Source organism: Peromyscus maniculatus, chromosome 5, assembly GCF_049852395.1.
Source record: "Peromyscus maniculatus bairdii isolate BWxNUB_F1_BW_parent chromosome 5, HU_Pman_BW_mat_3.1, whole genome shotgun sequence".
Classification (NCBI taxonomy): Eukaryota; Metazoa; Chordata; class Mammalia; order Rodentia; family Cricetidae; genus Peromyscus; species Peromyscus maniculatus.
In genome coordinates this window covers 233,320-257,608 of record NC_134856.1, presented here as the reverse complement: position 1 = coordinate 257,608, position 24,289 = coordinate 233,320, and the positions used below count along the sequence as shown (strand labels likewise).

The window sequence follows — 24,289 nt, the reverse complement described above, 5'->3', positions numbered from 1 at the left end:
GTACTCATGCTGAAAATGTGCTACTTGGAGTGCAGGGATCACAAACATGAAGTCCTCCATCAACTCCCTGAACTGTGCTTGGAGGGTCTGGGGGTCCTTAACATCCCCCATGTATTCTTCCATTAGCAGGTTACTACATTCAGGAGGCAGCATCTTCACCATGAGGAATCAGGAAGAGTGATGTAGGGTGGGCCCCTGGAAAGGTAGGCAGCAACCACCTTGTAAAGAATGTGACCAGGGACGAAACAGGCTGTAGAGGGAAAGGTATGAGCTTTGGGTGAGCCCACACAGAAATACCCTCATACACTAACATTTATTTCTGAGCTTGCCATCCTAGAAGAATATACGGGAACCCTCTCTGTTAGGACAGGATTCAACATTGCTCACCATCTGTGCTGCTGTGCTCTTCAGAATAGCTGGCAGAGTATCTCTGGTTATGTTGTTTATGACAGGATCAAGGCCCTTCAACTAGGAGGTAGAGGAGAGTCTTAAGTATAGGATGGGTTGGATCTAGATCAAAGTACCTGAGTTCCCACCACCCACCATTTGAGTTTAGGTCCCCAGGGGCTTAGAACTAGGTCTCACCAAGGGGACTCCCCAGCCACACTCATCACTGTCGACACCAATGATGCTAGGGACAGGCTGAAAATCCACAGAGGCCAACAGCTCCCGAGGGTGCCTAGGTAGAAACATCCCATCCACCACTCCAGGAATCATATTGAAGACCTATGAGGCATTAAGAGTCAGTGCTGAAGATTAACCATGTAAATATTCTGATGCCCACTGAATATCCACAGTATTTCCCTATTTCCTATCTCATCGCAGGGTGCTATGCTCACTGCAGAAGAAATAGGACATCAAAATTATCCCATCTTGTTCTTTTTGCACACAGTACTAAAGGACATCTAATCATAGAGTCAAGTTAACTGGTTTGAGTAGTAAGTACTGGCAATCCCACATCCTGGTGACCAGGTCCTCCAATCTATACAATTCTCCCAACCTGGTTGATAGCCAGAATCTCTGCTTCACTCGTGTCTCGTAGGCAGTGTACCAGGGCCTCTGAGTCCTTGGCCTCACATCAAGACAGGTTGGCAACCATCTGAAAAAAGCACCGATAATGGTTATCTCATCCGTCTCAGAATGGAGCAGAATTTCCTTGATTCCAGTAGATGTCATTGCCCCCAATTCCACGTCCTACTGTTTGTTGTGTATGAAGGACTTAAATGGAAATGTTCACATTTTCAATTGCCTAGACTTGACAGCTGTGAAAGGGGCTGTTCTACCTCCATATTTGTTTTGTTGTTGTTTTGTTTATTTTTGTGCATGGTGGTCATGTGTGACAATGAGTATAGTGTGTCATGTTTTGCCTGTGAAGGACAGAGAACACCTTCAGGTGGCACTTGTCACCTTACCCCTTGTTTGCATTTGTCTACACTGACTTAGCTGAACTCTGACTTTCCATAGATTCTACTGTCTCTACTTCCCGTCTGTCTATAGGAACATTGGGTTTACTAACACATATTACTACCCCTAGACTTTTGTGGACTCTGGGGATTTGAACTTAGGATCTCATACTTGCTTAGCTATTTTCCTTAATCCATGTGTCCCGGTTAGATTTTTTTTCAAGTTGACACAAGCCAGGGACAACTGGAAAAATGAAATTCAACTGCCAAAATGCCTCTATCAGATTGGTCCATAGGTGAATCCTGGCTTTTATCTTAAAAGTGACTGATGCAGGAGGGCCCATACCAATATGGATAGTGCCACTCATAGGCAGGTGTCCTGGGCTGTATAAGAAAGCAAACTGAGGAAGTCATGGGTAACAAGGCAGTAAGCAGTTTTTCTCCCTGGCATCTGCTTGAGTTTTTGTCTCCAGGTACCTTCATGAGGGCCTACTCTGACTTCCATTCAAGTTGAACTATAAACTGTAAGCTGAAATAAACCTTTTTCTTACCACATAGCTATTGACCATGGTCTTTATCACAGCAATAAAAAGCAAACTTGGAAACCATGCACATGTGTTTTTGCCAATGATGGCATCCACTGTGCATAGCTTTTCTGTTGTATATCACACTCAGCATACATAAACCAGAGAGGGATGGATTCTAAATCTTATGCATTTTAGAAATTAATGGAATGAAGCTATTTCCCATGACCCTTGTTCCCCAATTAACAGAATACCAGAGTACTATAGGCAAGGACTGAGGTAGCAAAGTAACTGCTGATAGTATAGAGTGCACTTACAGTGTAGACCACCTCAGATGTGTCAGAGATAAGGTCAGGCAGCAGGGCCACTCCACTCTGCATAATGGCTCTATGGAAGAGTCCTTTGGACATGGGGGACACAACAAGTGAAGACACACTTGTTCCCCCTGCTGACCCACCAAAAATAGTGACCCGGCCAGGGTTGCCTCCAAAGTAGGCAATATTCTGCTGCACCCAGCGTAGGGCAGCCACTTGGTCCAGGTAGCCCCAGTTGCCTCTGGCATGCTGGTCTCCAGTGCTGAGAAGTAGCAGGAACAGGAGTCACAGGTCTGTCCTTATTCTACTCAGCCCCTATTTTCCAACTCAGTTCCAGAATTACCTGAAGAAGCCAAGGATACCCAAGCGATACTGGATAACAACAATTATTATTTCTTCGGTAGCTGCCAGTTTGGATCCATCAGTAATAGAAGCCATGCCCATAACAAGTGCACCACCATGGATCCATACCATCACCTGGAGATATCAACACAGATCTCAGGAGCACCACATCCAGCCCAGCTGCCTATTAGATTAAACGTTTTTGCATCTGTGCAGGTTGATTTACACACAGACCTTCTCAGGATTTCAGGACATGATCCACAGATGATTACTCTAGGCCTATAAGCACATTTCCATTCCCACTTCCCCAAACAGAAAATCTCAGCGTGAATTAGTGGATCTAGATCACAAGTAATGTGATCATCACTCTTAGAACCATCAAAGTAGAGCAAACGGGAGTATCTTGAAGAGTGACTTTCTTGATTTCTATTCAGAAGAGTCGTCATATCTTATTGACACAACAAATAACCTGCAGCTAGAAATGTCAGTGGTGTCAATATGCAGTCCTTGAGCACTTTCTAGCATGGGTCTGCCAGGTTCAAGTTGGTAGAAGAATTCCTGATTTAATCAAAGACTTAGAGCCTCTTATCTTCAGATTCCCAGTGCTCTGTGTCACACACCCAGGTTTAAGCAGTTCACCATGGCTGGGGTGACCTTCTTGAACCCAATAAGGTAAGACTATTAATCATGGTGTAAACTACAGTGTTCAGATTTACTTTGTCCCTTTCAAGCTTCCTGAGAAAGAAACTTCCTCTTCCCAATCTAACCACAGTTCAAGACACTCACAGGTAAGTTAGATCCTTCATGGGTATGAGCTGGTGTGTAGATGTTGAGATACAGGCAGTCCTTGGACATAGAAGTGGGAGGCATGTTTAGATTCAGCAGCTTTTCGACCTCATTAGTCATCACATCAGTCTGCAGACACCTGGTGAAATTGGAAGACAGTTCAGGATATGTGATAATCAAACCTAAGTCTTAGTTTGCACATTCTCTCAGCCACCTTTAGCTACTGCTTTCCACTATGCCCTTATAACATATGATTCCTCTCTAAAGTCCCTTCCCATCAATGTAGAGTCCACCAGCTCTGTGGAAACGCTAATAGAGCAGGACTTTCAGAGAGACCTCTGGTCAGATAGTAATATCCTGAGGGCTAGTTGATGGAGACTGCTGGCAGTCTATGAAAATGATTGCATCACTTTTATACTGTTTAAAACCTGGTGTGGCAATTAGTTTTGACTGTTGACTTGACACAATGTAGAATCTACTGGGAAAGTAATCTTAATGAGGGATTGTCTAGATCAGTGAATTACAACTTTACAAATTCTTTGACACTTGAACACAGTTCCTCATGTTGTGGAGACCTCCAATGAACTATTTTGTTGCTACTTCATAACTTTAATTTTGCCACTGTTATGAATAATAATGTAAATATATGATATACAGAATGTCTGATATTTGACCTCTGTGGGATAGTTCCCACAGGTTGAGTACCACTGGCCTAGATCCTGTTGGTCTCTAAGCATGTCTGTGGCCAATTATCTTGATTATGTAAATTGAGATAGAAACACTTGTCTATTGTAGGAGGTACCATTCTCTAGGAAGTGTCTTCTGAACTGTATAAGAATGGAGAGAGTAAGTGAAGCATTAGCAGGAATGCTTACGTCTGTAGTGATATGTAAGTAAAACCTTTATGTCCAGCTTCAAGTGAAATGCACAGTAGAGCCTTTGTGTCTGAATTTGAGAGAACTGTTTGAGCAAAGCCATTGCTCTGTTTGAGTTAATCAGTAGAGGCTCAGAAATTGTTTTGGGACTGTTTAAGCCTTGAAGAAATGTTTCTCTGGAGAGTCTGTGCTTGGTGCTATTTGAGAACTTGGAGCTTGGAACTACACTGACCTTGGTCCTAAGACAATCCTGGCAGACCTGGCATTCTTTTTTTTTTTTTTTTGGTTTTTTTATTATTATTATTATTATTATTATTTTATAACACCATTCAGTTCAACATAATAGCCACAGAATCCCCTGTTCTCCCCCTCTCGCCCACCCCTCCCCCCAGCCCACCCCCCATTCCCACCTCCTCCAGATCAAGGTCTCCCCCGAGGACCGGGGTTGACCTGGTATTCTTACTTTTGATTACAGCTTGCAATAATCAAACGGGACTGAGATGTGTGTGGGTTGTCTGCTCTCACGAGCAGCAAGAGGAAGATGACTTTGGTAGTTGGAGCCTTTCCCAGTCCCAATTAACATTTTGTATGCTTGAATAAAATAACTGGAGTTAGGTAACTGAGTGTCAGTCTTTTCCAAAAACACTGTACCCCTCTGCTCCTTCAGAAAATGAAGGCTTAGCATCTTAGTGAGTTTCTCTTGCTACTGCAGCACCTATGACCCAACATCAAACAATATGTTTCCTTTAGGCTCTGTTCCTCATTGGGGATGTGATGTGATCAGCTCCCTTAAACTTCTGCCCCTGTGGTTTCCCATCTATGGTTGATTATAACCTGGGATTGTGACCCAGAGTAAAATCTTTCTTCACCACATTGCTTTTGTCAGGGTACTTTATCACAGCAACAGGAAACAAACTAAGACACTCCAGTACTGGGATTCTGTGCCCACATGGGAACTACAGGGATGAGTGGACAATACCATAGGGGAGTGAGACATTCTTCATCTTATTCCAGACTCTCAAGTTACCTCCTTCTTCCACATAGTCTCCAGTTGAAAGCATGTGTAATTTTTCCTTAGTCCATGACACCTGGGAAATGGATGGTCACAGTGACCATGAAGAATGGCCTCTCTCTCCTCACTGCAGTACCTGCAGCTAAATCCCTGCAGGTGCCAAGCTCTGATCCAGGAGCCTGGCACAGTTGTTCTTCTCTAATCCTTAGCTCATTCACCGAAAACAAGCCTGGCAGACTGCCCTCAGCACAGACTGAAGCTGCTATAGAGCTGAGATGGAGGAGGCACTGCAGTGTGGTCTAGAGGTCAGGCCGGAAGTCCCCTGGGCCCCAGAACTTACATGGCTGGCTGGGAGGTCCCATCTCTCACACCACTCCATGGCTCAGGGGCCTCAGGGGGAGCAAAGCGCAGTGGTCCTACAGGAGGCTTGGCAAAGGGAATTCCCAGGAAGGTATGGACACCAACATCACTGTCTTTCACATGGACAAGGCTTCCTCTCACCTGTCCTGTGTGCGTGTTCCTGATGGGGCTGGATGAGTCCTGGCCTGTAAGTGGAGAGATGCCATCAGTTGTGATTCTTGGGAATTCCTATATCATTGTCACTGTGATACATGGGAAATATAAGCCAAGTCCTCCCAGTTCAGCTGTGGGATGTGCAGATTAGGTCTTCTGGATTACCTAGAGCTTTTAACCTTGTCCATTGGCCCTCTTAAACATTGACAGGGCACTTCTTTAGTCAACAAAATGACAGGCTCAGAGCCACTTTGAATTATTAAGGAACTATTGTCATTATCCAAGGTCAGGAGGAGCTCTAGCCACAACCACACATGGTGAGGGACGTGTCCCTTCTGCTCTTCTGTCCCTACTGGCTCCCAGTACATGGCATCCTTACACAACTCTGACAATACATGTACCACAGGGTCTATCATGTGGTCTTTGGTGGAGGCATTAGGGTTGCACAAACCCACACTTTCATCTGTCATCTCCACCAGCTCCTCCCTCCCTGGTACTTCCCTCCCTCAGGATCAGCCTTTGACTGCAGAACTGGGACTGCTCTGACCCTGGTTCCCTCTGTTCACTCACCATGCACGTGGAGGAGGAGAAGCAGGAGCCCACAGGCCACAGCATACAGCCAGGCAGAAAGTCTATCGAGTGGCATGTTGAATCCCAGGCCTAAGTCTGTGCTGCTACAAAATGACACTCTAATAACAGCAGGAAACAGAACAGGTAGGCCTTGCCCAGGCAGGAATTTGTACCTTTCAGGTGTAGGTGTGGAAATTTGGTTGGTGGGGCAAAGTTCTTATTGCAGGAGAACTGATTGATAAGGTGGAAGCCAAAGAGAGCCAATAGTCAGCAGGGAGAGCAAAGCCTCCTCTACAGTTTCTGCCCCTCCCCTGGTCTCTGGGATAGACACAGCATGGCAGCTGAATGCCGTCTGGAATGCCAGGATCCCTGTCCTTGAACATGGAGTCACTATAATGCAAGGGAAGGTGCTCTAAGTGTGATCATCCTCCTCAAGACTCCACTCTGCTGTCAGGACTCATAATTCCTTGTCCCTTATGGTGATCTTAGGATGTGCAGTGCCCCTCCCTGTCAGGTCATGCTGGTTTCTCTGAAAGACACTGAACTTCTGACTCCTCCTCCTGTGTGTGCAGCAGTTCAATAACACCTTCAGGCCCTAGTGCACTGGTTCTCAACCTCCATAATGCTGTGACCCTTTAGTACAGTTTGAAATGTTGTGGTGACCCCCAAAGATAATTTTTTTTTACTACTTCACTACTGTACTTTTGCTACTGTTATGAATCATAATGTAAATATCTGGTATTCAGGATATCTGATATGTGTCCCCAAAAGTGGCCATGACCCACAAGGTTGAGAAGCTCACCCCTAGTGGGCATCAGCAAGAATCATGATTTTGGTGAAGTCCTATGATAGGCTTTCAAGGCAAGGAATGAAATCTGTAAAAGGCAGTATCCTAGGATGGCACAGGTGTGTGATATGTAGGGGGATTGGGATCACCAGGATCTAGAAGATGGGGGATAACGCCCTTTAAAGACAGAGAGAAAATGTTTTAGAGAAACAGAGAGACAGATTGAGCACCATTTGTCACCTTTGTATAATAGAATATATTATGAGATAATGATTTTAATAGAGGGCCTAGAAAAACTTTAGGGACAATGATAAAATCAGAATAATGTAATAATCCAAGAGATGAAGGAGAATGATTGTGTCACAAGGAACCAAAGCATTTATGGGGATCTGTGAAAGTTAGAAATAACTTTCCATACATGGACATATACTCAGGGAGACAGGGTTAGGATGCTCTTCTGGTCATTTCTGGACCTTCTGATGCTCCCATCCCACTTTCCAGGACAAAACTCACAGTCATATTCACAAATATATTCACAAATGTCCAGAGGATGTGAACATAAATCTGATAGTGTCTAGAGGCTCTATAAGGGAGGTGGGGAGAAACTTCAACCAATTCCAACAAAACACACACACACACACACACACACACACACACACACACAAAGGCATAGGCACAGGCACACACAGACACACACTCATACACAGACACACACACAGACACACAGACGCACGTGTATACGCACACACAGAGGCACACACAGAGACACACACAGGCACACACACTCACACACAGACACAGACACACACACACTCACACACAGACACACACACTCACACACACACACACACTCTCACACACACACACTCACACACACACTCTCACACACAGACACACAAACTCACACACACACTCACACTCACACACTCACACTTACACACTCACACACCATTGTCTGTGCCAGCACTGACGTGACAGCTGCTGAGAGAAGCACAGCTGTGACCTGCACACAAAATGGTGGCTGCTGTGGTGGGATCAGGAAATGAGGAGACAACACAAAGTCTCCCACTGACCTGGACAACCTACCTGCTCTAAGTGTGGACATTGGTGAAGATAAGGGTTTGGACACCATGGGGTTGTTAACTCTTCTTTACCTCAGAAAATGTCCTGACTGGATGCTGTGCAGTCTTAAGCAGTCCTGATCCTCTCTGCCTGAGAGTGCAGGGAGGTGTCCAGTGAGACCCTCCTCCTGCTGTGTGTCATCCCTACCAGCTCCCACCTCCCTGCACCTCCCCTCCCACAGCACCACGTTCTCACACTGCAGAATTAGGGAAACCTGGTGAGTTGCAACAAGAAAAGTTAAGAGCTGCAAATCAGCCTAGTGAATCTTCTGTTGCAGCCCTCCCCATCCGACCCCCAGGAATCAGCATCTTTGGTGCCACCTTTATGGATGAGGACAGGACATCAGCCACTCACAGCCACCCAAGAGTGACTTGTCAACATCTTTCTGAGTCAGGTGCTCGTCCTGTCCCTGTGACTTGCTGCCTACACACAAGACTTACCACACAGCATCTTTGTCCGTGTGTCTCACTGAGGACACCTGCCTGTGATGCCTGACAGTTATTGCAACAGACAAAACCTACAGAAATGGTCCTGCTTAGAGCCTGCCTACACCCACAGTGCTTTATGTTCAAAGAAAACCTCACCATGAAACCCTGTGTAATTGAGCAACATTTTCTTCTGGCTGGAAGTTAAAAAGCCATATTCCAGAGCAGGAGTCATTGGTGAAAACCACATTAGATGAACATATGTTTTCTTTTTCTTCTTTTTATTATTATTTTTTATTTTTTATTTTATTTTATTTTATTTTTGAGACAGAGTATTGTATGTAGTCCAGACTGACCTATTTCAGTTTCCCAGGTTCTGGGTTTATAGGTGTGTCACAAAACACACAGCTATTATATTCTTTCTAAGTAATCCTGGGCATTCTCTCTAAGCCTCCACCACTCTGATGTTCCCTTGGATGACACAGGCCAAGATGAGACAGAATAAGTCAGAATACACTCCCTCCCTCTTAAAGTTGTCACTGACTCTGAGCCCAGGAATCCACAGAAGGGATATTCCACACAGTAGCCACAAGTCAGTCAGGCAGATCTTTATGCATGGAGATCCCTCCTGACCTCCCTGAGCCTGGTGCCCCAAAGCAGGGGCCACGAGTGAGGTGAGTTCAGTGGATCTGACTAGGGAGGCTCAGGGAGAGGTCCCAAAGTTTACACTGTCAAATGGCAGAGGCCCAGGAGGAGGTCAACAGTGTTCACACTAGGAGAGTGTAAGTGCTGCACACACACCCTGGGCACGAAGCCATTCTGGCTCAACTTCTGATAAGGACCTAAGAGTTGCTGATAGGCCCAGAGCACCCTTGCCTTTTGCTCTAGAATCCAGCCTGTCCTTGCCCCAGCGTAGGTTCATGGTGAAGGGAACCCAGGGACCACTAAGGTCAAGTGAAGAATGTGGGGCACCAGGAATTTCTCTATGCTCCAATAACTTTAATACCTTTTGATGACTGCCCGTCCACTGTTCTGTCCTTGGGGCTGACACACTCACAGATATCTGACAGCATCAATGTATTATATCATTATTATCCACAAGTCCAATAGCAGTCACAGCTACAAAAGCACTGAGGGAAAAGATCCATTTGCTCCTTTATCCCCTGACCTGCTGGTCCAGCACAACTCAGATCCCCTACTACTGAGCTGGTTCCTCACTATGGGTGACCTCCTCCTGTATAGTGATACTTTGCTTGGGAGAAGGCTACTCTGTGGGCTTTGGTCTGGGCATTTGGAGTCAGTTCTCTCCTTCTATAGTGTAGGTTCTGGGGTTGAACTCTGGCCACCAGCTCAGAGGCAGGCACCTTTACCAGCTCATTTCACAGGCCCTGGTAAGGGAATTTGAGGACACACATTTCCTACAATTTCTTCTGACATGTCTATGAGTTACTCGCTCTCTGTAATCTCAGCCTCTTACTCTGCATTACTTACCAGTTTAATCTAAGGTTCCCTATGTCACCCGAAGAGCTCCCCTGAATGAGAAAAAGGAGAAGCAGGATCCCATAGGCCACAGCATTTATCCAGTTAGGAAGTTTGTCAAGTAACATGATGGACTCCCAGGCCTGAGTCTATGCTACAGTGGAGTGCACTGTGTGTCATTAACAGGAAACAGAATATAGGGATTTTGCTCAGACAGGAATTTGGATCCAAAATGAGTAGGTGGAGAGTTTGTTGGGGCAGCGCAAGGTCATTGAACTGAACTGACAAGGCAGAGGTTACAAGAGCCAGTAGGCAGCAGATAGGGCCAAGCCATGTACTCAATTCCTATTTCACCCTTAGTCTCTCTGGAAGGCACAGCAGGGCTCCCAAGGTCCTTCTAGGAAACCAACAACCCTTCCTTCAACCTGGAGTCACTGTGTTCACAGTCCTTTCGGTAGCAAGCCCACGGCAGGTGTTGGGGTGAAGAGAAGGCTGCAGAAAGTTGTAACTGGAAATATCAGGGGGCCTCTCCCTTAGGTGCATGCTCAGGATGCCACAGGTGAAGAATGGGATGCAAACCTGAGACAGGTGATGTGGAAAAAAGAGAACTACCACCACCCTGAAAACTGCTCCACACTTTCAGAACTTACAATTTCCTGAATCTACTTTCCAGGGCTCTGATGATTTTTTTTTCAGTCATGATTTTAAGTAAACAGATTACTCTCCCTGCTCAAACATAGCTGTTTCCTTTAAACACACTGAAAAGCCAGCACTTCTGAAGTACCTGTCCCCTATCCACTCCATCTCCATACTTCCTAATTCTCATGGGCAGCCCCTACACAGTTCAAATCCACAGTTTAATGGGGACATTATGGTTCTGGTGTTTGGGACTAGCTAGGCTTTCAGAGCCTATAATACAGGTTAATGAGTAGGAGTTTCAGAATCACAAAGAATCCTGGCAGGTACATCAAAGAGTACAGGATTAGGAGTTGCTCCCACCTGACCCAGCCTCACTTTCTGGAGGGTGTTGTGTGGGGAATCAGTTCAGACAGCCTGAAGTTCTGTCTTAGTTAGGGATTTTATTGCCTTGAAGAGAGACCATGACCATGGCCACTCTTATAAACTAAAACATTTAATTGGGTTTTCTTATAATGTCAGGGTTTCAGCCCATTATCATCATGATAGAGAGCATGGCAGAATACAAACAGATGTGGTGTTGGCTACATCTTGACCAGAAGGCAGCAGGAAGTTGACTGACTCACTGGGCAGTATCCTTAGCAAAGGAAACCTCAAAGCCTTCCCATACAGTGCCAAACCTCTTCCAACAAAGCTACACCTCCTAATAATGCCACTGCCTATGAGATTATGGGGGGCAATTACATTCAAAGTCCCACAAGTGCCAGCTGAGCACAGGTCTTGCCTCCATCTTTCCAGTCCCTAACAGTCTTGGGCATCCACAGCCTGGCATAGCAGAACTTCCTCCTTTCTCCTAGCAGGGCACAGCCATGGCTTCTTCTGCCTCCTCCAGTCAGCAAGGTTTGCTGTCAATTCACTGTAGCCCCCCAATGCCCTCTTATCCAGTTTGTGGTCCCAGACCTTCAAGAAAGATGTTCTCTCTACTCTGAATTTTCTGATCCAGGGAATTGATGGGTTGTGGGGCTGAGAGATACCCTGAGAGATGCTCCCATCTCTGGGTGAAGGCATCAGCTCCTTCAGAATCTTTCAAAGCTAGACTCTGGTGTCATGTTGAGGGGAAATGTCTTCTGCCTCTTACAGAACATCATTCAAAGGACATGCCTTGACTATTTTCTAAGATAAAATGCCCTTGGTGCATTTATGTGTGTATGGAGTGGTTGTGGAAATTTCCATATCATAAATAATCAGTAGACAATAATACAAAATAGTTCTTCTGCAACCCCAGCCTACCTCACCTCTTGAAAAGCTAATGGACATGCCCAGAATTGTTTCTCATTTTCAGACACTACTTTGGAACAGAAATAGATGAACTGATAATTGTTTTGAATGTCAATCTAGATAACATTTAATTTACAAATGTAGTGAGTAGAGACATTTTCAGTTGTTGGCAAGTTTGGTAGATGATATGAAACCTTTAGGTGCTTGTTCTGAAAACACCTATGCCTCATATTTATATATTGAATCCCAGTGTCCAATGTATTATGAGTTTGGACCTTTAGTCAGTGGCCATGTCATGATCACAATTATCTCTTATGACTAGGGACCTCACATGAGCAACATTTGAGCCAAAGAGTTAGCCCTCACCACAGAGTAAATATGATGGCTTCATAACCAAGAACTACATGGTCATCAACCTTGGGGTCAAATTTCTGTTTATAGGTCACACAGCTTATGGTTCATACTCACATGTATATGTATTGTACTCATGTGTATTTAGATACACCGTCCATGTGGAATAAATTTACTCTTGAGTTCATGAAATCTTCCCCTGTCAGGCTCCCTTGTATTTGGGACTACATCCACCACAGCACTCAGATTGCAACTAATGATGACTTGGTTATGGTATTTGAAATTTACTAAGACACTGGGGCTATGGTTAATGAGTGGGTGTTCCGTAAGCCACTTATGGATTTGAGAAAAAGGGGACTTGCTGAGAGATGGACAGAGGAGTATGACACCCACCCACCTCTGATATAGTCAATATTCCATAAAGCTTCTGATTCACGTGAGGAGGTTGGGACTTGGAGAAAAGAAGAAAGAGAATGTGGAGGAGGTGAGGTAAAGAAGGGAGGAAGAGATGTAGGTACATTGGGGTATGAAGAAATCTTGGCATCCATTGATGCTCACACAAACACATTGTCATGAGAGGATTCATGGAAAAGAGATATGACCCTAGCAGTCTTGGTAACAAGTACCACGTGTAAGTGTTGGCTGAACAGATAGATGAGGAATGGATATATGGATACATGAAAGATACACTTGGCCCTGTGTCTTCAAAGTCTGTGCAAATCAGACTGAACCCATTTGCACTCATGTTACTGGACAATAAACATTCTTTAACATGCTACAGGCCTGTTTGTTTCTCCTCATTTCAGTCCAGCTCAAAGATCTTCTGAGCACCTTCCTGAAGTGCAGCCTTCCAGCCTCAGGACATTTTTCATGGCAAACTAGATGACCAACTGCAGGTAATGTTCATCCTAGTTCAATACTGAGAAATGTTCCTGGCTCTTCTTGGGATTCCTATGGATGGGATTATCAAAGATTTTCCCTAACTCCCAGGAAGAAGGTCACTCTGAAGCTTGTTGTCCCCAGGCCTGATCCCTGGTTTAGGACAATATGACAGGTGAAGAAGCCCAAGGTCTTGGAGACAAAGAGGGCTGGTGTCCTGAGTTGGGCAAGCAAACAGCTTCCACTAGTGTCTGCTCCTCATGGGGCAGCAATAGCCGCACTGTTTTTTCCTTCCTCCCAGGGGCGGGCTCACATATACAAAACCAGTGAGGGATTTTGCACTTTGGACACCCCACACATGAGCACTAGAAGGTGACTAGTGACTGATACCCCAAAAGAACCTCTGTCTGAATGTGATCTGGCCTTAAAGAGTATGCTATCATGTTACTAAGGATATATGTATATGAGGTATGCCTATGAGGCTACCATAGACCACCAAGCCAGGGGGAAGTTAAGGGAATCATGTCTGTTCTCTCATGTCCTGCATAGCTGACCCAGTACTTCATCACCATCCTGTTCAGAAGTTCCTCTTGTTCAGTGAGGTCAGAAACAAACAGATGTAAAACAAGGGTCCATGCTCTTCACCTCTCATGCTCTAGACTCACCATAAAGAAGCTGTAATCTGACTGTGGAGCCCAATTCTGTTTACAACTAATGCCATCGTCCAGGATCTAGGCTTTCCCCTTGCCCATTCTACCTTTTCCCATCCCAGCCTGTAACCATTCCCCAGGCTTAGTCTTAACCTGGGGGCACCTTCTTCACTCCCTCTGACATAGTGAAGCCATTTAGGAAAGTACAAAGCCTACAAACCGAGGCTCTCTGATCCTAGGCCTGACAGCACTGTCATGGTGGGGCAGGAAAGTGGAACACACTATGGACGGCATCTTGAGAGGGTTTCTGGAACCTCTCTGATCCACTTCATAGTCTCATACTTGGGGCTAGAATATTGTAATCCACTGTTTCTGAGAGTCACATTCTCTAGATACGAAGGGTAACACCCTTCAGTCCCCCTTTCACGTTCTCATTTAAGTTACAGGACAGTGGGCTTCCATACAGCTTCTTTGTGTTCCCCTCATCCAGCTAAGCCCCTCCCTTCCCAAACTCTCATCTCCTCAATCCTCCCACCTCCCTCCCTGCTTTAAACTTACCACCCATGACATCCCCCTTTCCTTTTACCTATGTTGTTAGATCACCCCTCCCTTAAGATACTCCTCCATGTCCCCTCCTTGTTTTTCTGACTTCCTGATGTATTCCATGATAAATAATAGAATTAAGGAGTCAAATAATTGACATATCAGAGAGAAATATGGTGTTTGTCTTTCTGAACCTGGGTTACCTCATTCAGTATAATTCTTTTCTGCTTATCTACCTACAAATCTCATAATTGCAGTTATCTTTACAGCTGAATAAAATTCTATACTGAAGGCCAGGTGGTGTTGGTGCATGGCTTTAATCTTTTTTTATTATTATTACTAAGAGATTTTCCATTCATTTTACATACCAACCACAGGTACCCCTGTCCTCCCTCCTCCTGCCCCAGGCTTCCCCCACAACTCACGCCCCATTCCCACCTCTTCCAAGGCAAGGTCTCCCATGGGGATTCAACAGAGCCTGGTACATTCAGGTGAGGCAGGTACAAGCCCCTCCTCCCTGCACCAAGGCTGCACAAAGTGTCTCACCATGGGCACTAGGCTCCAAAAAGCCAGCTCATGCACTAGGGACAGGTTATTATCCCACTGCCTGGGAGCCCCCTAAACAGTTTAAGCTAAACAACTGGCTCGCCTGTCCAGAGGACATAGTCTGTAGCATGAGGGCTCCTCAGCCATTCGTCTACAGTATATGCATTTCCACTAGTTGGGCTAGTTGTCTCTGTACTTTTTCCCATCAGGATCTCAATGTCCCTTGCTCATAGAATCCCTCCTCTCTCTCATTGATTGGACTCCTGGAGCTCAGCTCAGCATCCAGCCGTAGGTCTCTGCATCTGCTTCCATCAGTCACTGAATGAGGGATCCATGATGACAGTTAGGGTACTCATCCATCTGAACATCAGAGTAGGCCAGGTGAGACACCCTTTTGACTATTGCCAGTAGTCCATGGTAGGGTCTTCCTTGTGGATTCCTGGGAACTTCCCTAGCAATCTGTTTCTCCCTATTCCCCTGATGTCTTCATTTATCATGGTATCTCTTTCCTTGCTCTCCCACTCTGTCCCTGTTCCAGCTCAAAACTCCCATTCCCCTATGTTCTCATTCCCCATCCCTTGCCCTCCATTACCCCACCCTGACCCCCAGTTTGCTAATATAGCTGTCATCTATTTCTCCTTCACTGGGTGATCCATGTGTCCTTCCTAGAGTCCTTCTTACTAGCTAGCCTCCCTGGAGCTGTGGGTTGCAGTCTGGTTATCCTTTGCTTTACATCTAATGTCCACTAATGGATGAGTACATATCATGTTTGTCCTGGGTCTGGGTTACCTTATTCAGTAAGATATTTTCTAGATCCATCCATTTGCCTGCAAATTTCAGAACGTCATTGTTTTTCTCTGCTGAGTAGTACTCCATTGTGTATATGTATCACATTTTCTTTATCCATTCTTCAGTTGAGGGGCATCTAGGTTGTTTCCAGGTTCTGGACATTATGAATAATGCTGCTATGAACATAATTAAGCATGTGTCCTTGTGGCATGATTGAGCATTCCTTGGGTATATGCCCAAGAGTGGTATAGCTGAGTCTTGAGGTAGATTGATTCCCAATTTTCTGAGAAACTGCCATACTGATTTCCGAAGTGGATGTACAAGTTTGCATTCCCACCAACAGAGTAGGAGTGTTCCCCTTGCTCCACATCCTCTCCAACATAAGCTGTCTTCAGTGTTTTTTATCTTAACCATGTTGACAGGTGTAAGATGGTATCTCGGAGTTGTTTTGATTTGCATTTACCTGATGACTAAGGATGTTGAGCAATTTATTAATGTCTTTCAGTCATTTGAGAGTCTTCTTTTGGGATTCTCTGTTTAGCTTTGTAGTCCATTTTTTTTTAATCTGATTGCTGGGTATTTTTATAATCTTTTTATTTTATAATTTAATTTTATATATCAGCCATGGATTCCCTTGTCCTCCCCCCTCCCACCCACCCCTCGCCTCCTCCCCAGCCCACCCCCCATTCCCATCTCCTCCAGGGCAAAGACTCCCCTGGGGATTGAGTTCAATCTGGTAGATTCAGTCCAGGCAGGTCCAGTCCCCTCCTCCCAGGCTGAGTGAAGTGTCCCTGCATGTGCCCCAGGTTCCAAACAGCCAGCTCATGCACTGAGAACAGGTCCCAGTCTCACTGCCTGGATGCCTCCCAAACAGTTCAAGCTAATCAACTGTCTAACTTATCCAGAGGGCCTGATCCAGTTGGGAGCTCCTCAGATATTGGTTCATAGTTCATGTGTTTCCATTTGTTTGGCTATTTGTCCCTGTGCTTTTCCCAATCTTGGTCTCAACAATTCTTGCTCAAACAAACCCTCCTCTTTCTCGCCAATTGGACTCCCGGAGCTCCACTTTGGGCCTGGCCATGGATCTCTGCCTCTGGTTCCCTCAGTAATTGGATGAGATTTCTAGCACGACAATTATGGTGTTTGGCCATCCTATCACCAGAGTAGGTCAGTTTGGGCTTTCTCTCAACCATTGTCAGTAGTCTACTGTGGAGGTATCTTTGTGGATTTCTGTGGACCTCTCTAGCACTTTACTTCTTCCTATTCTCATTTGGTCTTCATTTATCATGGTCTCTTATTTCTTGTTCTGCTTCTCTGTTCTTGATCCAGGTGGGATCTCCCACTCCCCTAACCTCTCATTCCCTCGAACCTTGCCCTGCATTACCCCCACTCATGTCCAGGTTGTTCATGTAGATCTCATCCATTTCTCTGTCATTGGGAGATCCCTGTGTCTTTCTTAGGCTCCTGTTTTCTAGGTAGCCTCCTTGGAGTTTCACTGAATTCCAGAAAATCTTTAATTTCTTCCTTTATTGCCTCCTTGACCATTGGTGATTCATTCTGTCAGCCTGTGTCTTTTTATTGGCAAATTGAGACCATTGATATTAATGGATATTAATGACCAATGATGTTAATTCCTGTTATTTTTGTTGGTAGTGTTGTGTGTTTCTCTTCTTTGGTATTTGTTGGTATGGGATTATCTATTGCCTGTGTTTTCGTGGGTGTATCAACTTCCTTAGGTTGGATTTTTTTCTTCTAGTGCTTTCTGTATGGCTGGATTTGTGGATAGGTATTATTTAAATCTCATCTTATCATGAAATATTTTGTTTACTCCATCTATGGCAATTTAGAATTTTGCTGGATATAATAGTCTGAGTTGGCATCCATGGTCTCTTAGTGTCTGCATAATGTCTATGCAGAATCTTCTGGCTTTCAGAGTCTCCACTGAGAAGTCAGGTGTTATTCTGATTGGACTGCCTGTGTATGTTACTTGGCCTTTTTCCTTTGCAACTCTTAATATTCTTTTTTTTTTTTTTGGTTTTTCGAGACAGGGTTTCTCTGCGTAGTTTTGCGTCTTTCCTGGAGCTAACTTGGTAGCCCAGGCTGGCCTCGAACTCACAGCGATCCGCCTGGCTCTGCCTCCCAAGTGCTGGGATTAAAGGTGTGCGCCACCACTGCCCGGCTTTAATATTCTTTCTTTATTCTGTATGTTTAGTGGTTTGATTACTATGTGGCAATGATTTTGGATCCAGTCTATTTGGTGTTCTGTAAGCTTCTTGTACCTTCATAGGCTTTTCCTTCTTTATGTTGGGAAAGTTTTCTTCTATGATTTTCTTGAATATATTTTCTGTTCCTTTGAGTTGGTATTCTTCTCTTTCTTCTATCCCTATTATTCTTAGTTTGGTCTTTACATGGTGTCCCAAATTTCCTGGATATTTTGTGTTATGAATTTTTTGGCTTTAGTGTTTTCTTTGATTGATAAATCTATTTCCTCTATTGTATCTTCAACACCAGAGATCCACTCTTCCATCTCTTGCATTCTGTTGGTTATGCTTGAATCTGTAGTTTCTGTTCGTTTACTCAAATTTTTCCATTTCCAGCATTCCCTCAGTTTATGACTTCTTTATTGCCTCTATTTCAGTTTTCACATCTTGAACTGTTACATTCACCTGCTTAATTGCTTTTTCTTGGCTTTCTTTAAGGGATTTATCAATTTCTTCTAATTTTTTTTGTCTTTTCTTCAAATTCTTTAAGGGAAAATTTTATTTCCTCTTTAAAGGCCTCTAACATCTTCTTAAAGTCATTTTTAGGGTCTATTTCTTCTGCTTCTGCTTCTTTGGTATGTTCAGGTCTTGCTGATGTAGCACCATTAGGTTCTGATGGTGCCATATTGGTCTTTATGATGTTGACTGTATTTTTGCACTGGCATCTAGCCATCTCTTTCTCCACTCCATGCAAGTGATATCTGTGTCTGAGGGAGCCTCTTTTGGTCTAATTGATATTCTTGGTTTAATGGGAGCTCTTGGTGTAATCTGGGATCTTGGTCCAACTCTGTTGCCTGCATTTAAGGCCCATTCCTTCTGCAGGAATGCTTTATCTAAGCTTGGGGGAGGATGGGGCTTCCTGGTCTCACTGCAGAGTGATATACCAGGGCTGACTGAAATCCATGGGATGCCAGCTGGTGTTTGAAGAGAAAAGGAGGAGGAATGCATGGAGTGGTGGGTAGAGTAGGTGCGGAGGAACAGGGAAGAGGGGAGGGGGGGAGTTTTGGTTAGGATTTAAAAAACAAAAATTACTGTGGTGCTACTTTATAAATGTAATTTTTCTACTGACATGAGTTGTAATGTACATATCTGATGTGTGGGATATGAGATATGGGACCCATGTGCAAGGATCATATGACCTTCCCCACCACAAAGTGGTCAGATTGAGAACGGCTCAGCTAGCTCCTTAGCCTGAGTTTGTGCTGCTGTGGGATGCGCTGTGTTTCCCAACAGGAAGCAGTTGTGGGCCTCGTCCACGTGGGAATTTGTACCCAAAAGGTGTAGGTGGGAGCTCTATGGGGCCGTGGAAGATATTGTCACAGGAGACATGCAGTGACCAGACAGAGGTGAGGAGAGCCTGTGCTTATCAGGCTGATAAAGCCACCTATCATTTTGCTTTTTTATTGCTCCCCCACACACAAGGCACAGCATGGACTCTGAAGTCATTCTGAATATCAGTAAACTTCACCCCAAACCTCACCCCAAATCATGGTAACTCCCTTGTCACAGATCCAGCATGGGTGAAGGAGTGGGAAACAGAAAGCAGAGGTTTACACTGGAGATTCTGGATGCTAAGCAGGTATGTGCAGAGATTCCACAGATGGAGAAAACACAGATGGAGAAGGGCATCCACATTTGAAATTTATACCCTGGGACTTAGGCCTGCAAATGCCCACCCCATGGCCTATCATATCTCCCTTGGGATTTTGACTGCTCTCTTTTGCTTTTCATTTGTTTCCTTTTCAGTTTTATTTCATTCTTAAAATTTTTTATTTGGATCTGAGGATCGATTCCAGGGCTTTGTGCTTGCTGGGCAAGCACTCTACCACTGAGCTAAATCCCCAACCATTCATTCTTATCATTTTAACTGTCCTTTTTACTTCTTCGATGACACATACATTATTAAAAAGTTTATTGTTGAATCTCCGTGAGATTGTGTGTATTCTATACTTTCTTTTGCTCTGGGTAGGAAATTTGATTCCATTGTAATAAAATAGGACAAATTATTTCAGTTTTCTATATTTGTCAAAAAGTGCTTTGTATCCTAATATATGACCTATTTTGTAGAAACTCCCAGGAGCTGCTGAAAAGAATGTGTATTTTGTAGTATTTGGATGCAATTTTATATAGGTACCTGTTAAGTCCATTTGTTCTATGATATCATTTTCATCATATTTTTCTGTTTATTTTTGTGTTGTTTCCTTAAGTGCCCATCTCCTATTCATCCCTCTTCCATTCTGTACCCACACTAGTGGCAAGCTCCCACTGAGATCAAATTTGGAGACATTTAGAGACATGTATATCCACAAACATTTTCAGGCCCAGTTTATTCCAACACTGGGACTCTCTGGGCTCTCAGAGCCCATGATAAAGCTGAGATACTGGCCCATGAACAGGAGTTTCAGAATCCTAGAGGACCCTGCCTGAATACAGAAATAGTACAGGGTAAAGGTTCTGAAGCAGCTTACTATGAATTCCTGGGTGAGGTAGTAAGCAAACTTAGACCTTAGGGACACCTGAGGATTAGCCAAACTTGGCTCCTTCTGTCTAGCCCCCAAGTCTAGTGCACACACAGCCCCAAACAGTAGACTTTTCTTTTTAGTGGTTTGCAGTGTTCCCACTGACATGGTATAGCAATGGTTTCACATGCTTCCAACAATCAATAAAGAATTCTATAGATTCAGTGTCTCTTACCAGTACCCTCTCTGTTCCAGACAGTATTTTTGGGTTTTTAGCCCCTTCTAGGAAAAGATGTATACTCTCTTCTCTCTCTCTCTCTCTCTCTCTCTCTCTCTCTCTCTCTCTCTCTCATGTAAGGAATTACTGGGCTGTGTATGATCCCTCAAGTTTCAAATTACAGAAGCAGTATATTTATGTTCCCTGGAAACCTTGGTGTGTCCTCTTAATCCTGGGAAGCTGTGTAGCATGACTTGGGGGAAGGTCCCCATGTGTCACCCAGTAAGGCGTCACTCAGAAGCCTTTTGTGGATGATGATGGAGACCATAGTAATTATGAAGAATGAAAAAGAGTCTCAAATCTGTGTATATTGGACAGTTGTATGTACATATTCATACGAGAGAGAGAGAGAGAGAGAGAGAGAGAGAGAGAGAGAGAGAGGAAGAAGAAGAAGCAGGTAGTCTCATTACAGATCCTCACCTCTCCCTCTTCTCCTCCAAATCCTGTCTCCTCAGCCTCATCCCCAGGTCTGCACTAGAACACCTGCTGCAGCCTCTCTTCCTCCCCCTGCACCCATCTCTAGGGGGTCCCACAGATCTTCCCTTCTTAATGTCCCTACCCCACCTATTGCTCTGTTTCTGGCCCCAAATGCAGCAGGTACTACCCAGGAACCCACAGGCAACTTAGACCAGGGAAGTAAGGTTATTGCAGATCTTCACCCTTCCCTCTATTCCTCCAAGTCCAATTCCACAGTGTAATCCTCAGCACTGGAGTAGAACTGCTGTGGCCTCATCCCACTCACTGTCCCCATTCCTGGAGGACTAACTAAAAAACACTGCTTTCCTCACTCTTTGAACCCCTTCAGATGCTCCCCCACCTCGAGTCCATCTCAATTCCTAAGTTTCTGCTCTCAAGCCACACAAACACATTTTACCTCAAACCCCAGTGGCCAAACCTATTGAGTGTCAAAAGAATTTCCTGTGGCAATATGAAGCTAACACACTCACCTATGAATAGGAGAAGGCAACAGAAACCAAGGAACAAAATGTCCACCCAACAGAGAAAATACAAGATATCAGCACTAAGAACTACAATTTTCCCAAACCCAGATGCCTAGATGCCAGTGTAAACACAGAATCAACAACAGGCAGGATAAGATGTCTCCACCAGAGCCTAGCAACCCTACCATAGCAGGATCTGAATATTTCAACATACCTGAAGCCCATGAAAAATAATCTGCAATTTATATGATAGATCATTAAAGTAGAAATGAGTAGATTCCTTAAAGGAATGTATGGAAACACAGATAAACAGTTGAAAGAAATGAATAAAAGATGTCAAGACATGAAAGTGGAAAGAAAATCAATAAAGAAACACAAACTGAGACAGATGTGGAAATGAAAAATTAGGAATTGAACATAATCCATAGTCAAACTTCACCAACAGAATACAAGAGATGGAAGAGAGAATCTCATGCATTGAAGACACAATAGAAGAAATGGAAAGATGATTAAAGGAAAGATTAAATCTAAAAAACTCCTGGCACAAAACTTGTAGGAAATCTGGGACACTATAGAAAGACAAAATCTAAGAGTAATAGAATCAGAGGAAGAAGAAGATACTCAGGACAAAGGCACAGAAAATGTATTCACCAAAATCATAGAAAGAAATTTCCATAACCTAAAGAAGATGACGCCTATCAAGGTCCAAGAGGCATACAAACCAAAAAAAAAAAAATAGACTGCATCAGAAAAGAACGTCCCCTCAGCACATAGTAATAATAATAATAAAAAACAGAGCATATTAAAGGCCAAAAAGACAAAAGGCCAAGTAATATATCAAGGTAGACCTATTAGAAATATACTTGACTTCTCAATGGAAACTCTAAAAACCAGAAGGACCAAAGGAGTTGTTCTGTAGAGAGTCTGAGACCACAGATGCCAACCATATTCTTATACCTAGAAAAACTTTCTATCACCATAGATGGGGAAAATGAGACATGCCATGATAAAACCAAATTTAAACTGTATCTATCTACAAAGCCAGACCTAAGGATGGTGCTAGAAGAAAAACTCCAACCTAAAGAGGATAAGTACATTCAAGAAAATACAGGGATTAAGTAATCAAGGCAACAAATAGACCAGGAAAGTCAAAAAAAGAATCTCTCTCCCTCTCCCTCTCCCTTCCCCCCTCTCTCTCACAAACACACACACACACACACACACACACACACACACACACACACACACACACACACACTTATCACCAACAGCACCTACCACTGCCATAAACACCAACACCAACAGCAACAAAATAACAGAAATCAAAAATCATTGGTCATTGCTGTCTCTCAACATCAGTAGTTTTGATGCCCCCCCCCAAAAAAGACACAGATGAACAGAATGAATGGGAAAACAGCATCCATTCTTCTGCTGCATGCAAAAAAATACACCCTAACCTCAAGGCTAGATATCACCTCCAGGCAAAATGTTAGAAAAAGGATTTTCCAAGCAAATAGATCTAAGAAGCAAGCTGGTATGACCATTTTAATAACTGACAAAACAGAGTTCAAATCAAAATGAATCAGAAGAAACAGGGAAGGAAACTACACACTCTTCAAAGGAAAAATTCACCAGGAGAACATTTTAATTATTAGCATCTATGCCACAAATACCAGGACACACAAGGTTGAAAAAGAAACACGAATATAGCTGAAATCACATATTGACCCTCACACACTGATAGTGGCAGATTTCAAAACCCATTCTGGAAAATGGACAGACCATACAGACAAAACTAAACAGAGAAATGTGGAAGCTAAATGATGTTATAAACCACATAGACCTAACAGATTTTTACAGAAAATTTCCTCTAAACACAAAGAATATATCTTCTTCTCAGCACTTCATGACTTTCTCCATAATTGACCACATACTCCGATACAAAGCAAGTCTCAACAAATAGAAAAAAATTGAAATAATGCCCTGAATCCTATCTGACCACCATGGATTAAACCAGGACATTAATAACAACAGAAACATATGGTAACCAAACAATTCTCTACTGAATGAAAAAAGGGTCAATACAGAATTCGGAAAGGATTCATTGGGACACAATGGAGGCAACTTCACGGCACTAAGTACCTACATACTAAAACTGGAGCATCTCACACTAGTAACTCAGCAGAACACTTGAAAGCTCTAGAACAAAAAGAAGTCACATCAAAAGGAGTAGATGGCAAGAAGTAATCTAACAATATAGGGATGAAATCAATAATATAGAAAAAATACAAAAAATCAATGAAACAAAGAATTCTTGAGAAAAATCAATAAGATTGACATGCCTGGGGGTGGTGGCACAAGCCTTTAGTCCCAGCACTCGGGAGGCAGAACCAGGCGGATCTATGTGACTTCAAGGCCAGCCTGGTCTCCAAAGCAAGTTCCAGGAAAGGCGCAAAGCTACACAGAGAAACCCTGTCTGGAAAAACCAAAAAAAAGAAAAAAGAAAGATAGAAAGGAAGGAAGGAAG

The 24,289-nt window shown here is 43.8% G+C and overlaps 2 protein-coding genes across 2 annotated transcripts; both read right to left on the bottom strand.

Moving 5' to 3' along the window:
- Positions 1-881: 881 nt before the first annotated feature.
- On the bottom strand, positions 882-2,998 carry LOC143273228 (liver carboxylesterase-like). Its single transcript, XM_076571596.1, has 2 exons — positions 2,585-2,998; positions 882-2,503 (listed from the first exon to the last, which is right to left on the bottom strand). Exons 1-2 carry the CDS (start codon positions 2,713-2,715, stop codon positions 2,170-2,172), a joined length of 465 nt encoding a protein of 154 aa, XP_076427711.1. The 5' UTR covers positions 2,716-2,998; the 3' UTR covers positions 882-2,169.
- An 80-nt stretch (positions 2,999-3,078) lies between these two features.
- On the bottom strand, positions 3,079-6,513 carry LOC143273229 (pyrethroid hydrolase Ces2a-like). The gene is made up of 3 exons (XM_076571597.1): positions 6,340-6,513; positions 5,597-5,801; positions 3,079-3,508 (listed from the first exon to the last, which is right to left on the bottom strand). The coding sequence occupies exons 1-3, from the start codon at positions 6,413-6,415 to the stop codon at positions 3,346-3,348; spliced, it is 444 nt and encodes a 147-aa protein (XP_076427712.1). The 5' UTR covers positions 6,416-6,513; the 3' UTR covers positions 3,079-3,345.
- Between the last annotated feature and the right edge of the window lie 17,776 nt (positions 6,514-24,289).

Coding starts and splice junctions, on each gene's coding strand:
- LOC143273229 (XM_076571597.1), bottom strand. CDS start 6,415: ATGCCACTCGATAGACTTTCTGCCTGGCTGTATGCTGTGGCCTGTGGG. Junction 5,802..6,339: donor TCTCCTCCTCCACGTGCATG/GTGAGTGAACAG, acceptor CTCCACTTACAG/GCCAGGACTCATCCAGCCCC. Junction 3,509..5,596: donor GGGACCTCCCAGCCAGCCAT/GTAAGTTCTGGG, acceptor CAATTTCACCAG/GTGTCTGCAGACTGATGTGA.
- LOC143273228 (XM_076571596.1), bottom strand. CDS start 2,715: ATGGTATGGATCCATGGTGGTGCACTTGTTATGGGCATGGCTTCTATT. Junction 2,504..2,584: donor GGTATCCTTGGCTTCTTCAG/GTAATTCTGGAA, acceptor GCTACTTCTCAG/CACTGGAGACCAGCATGCCA.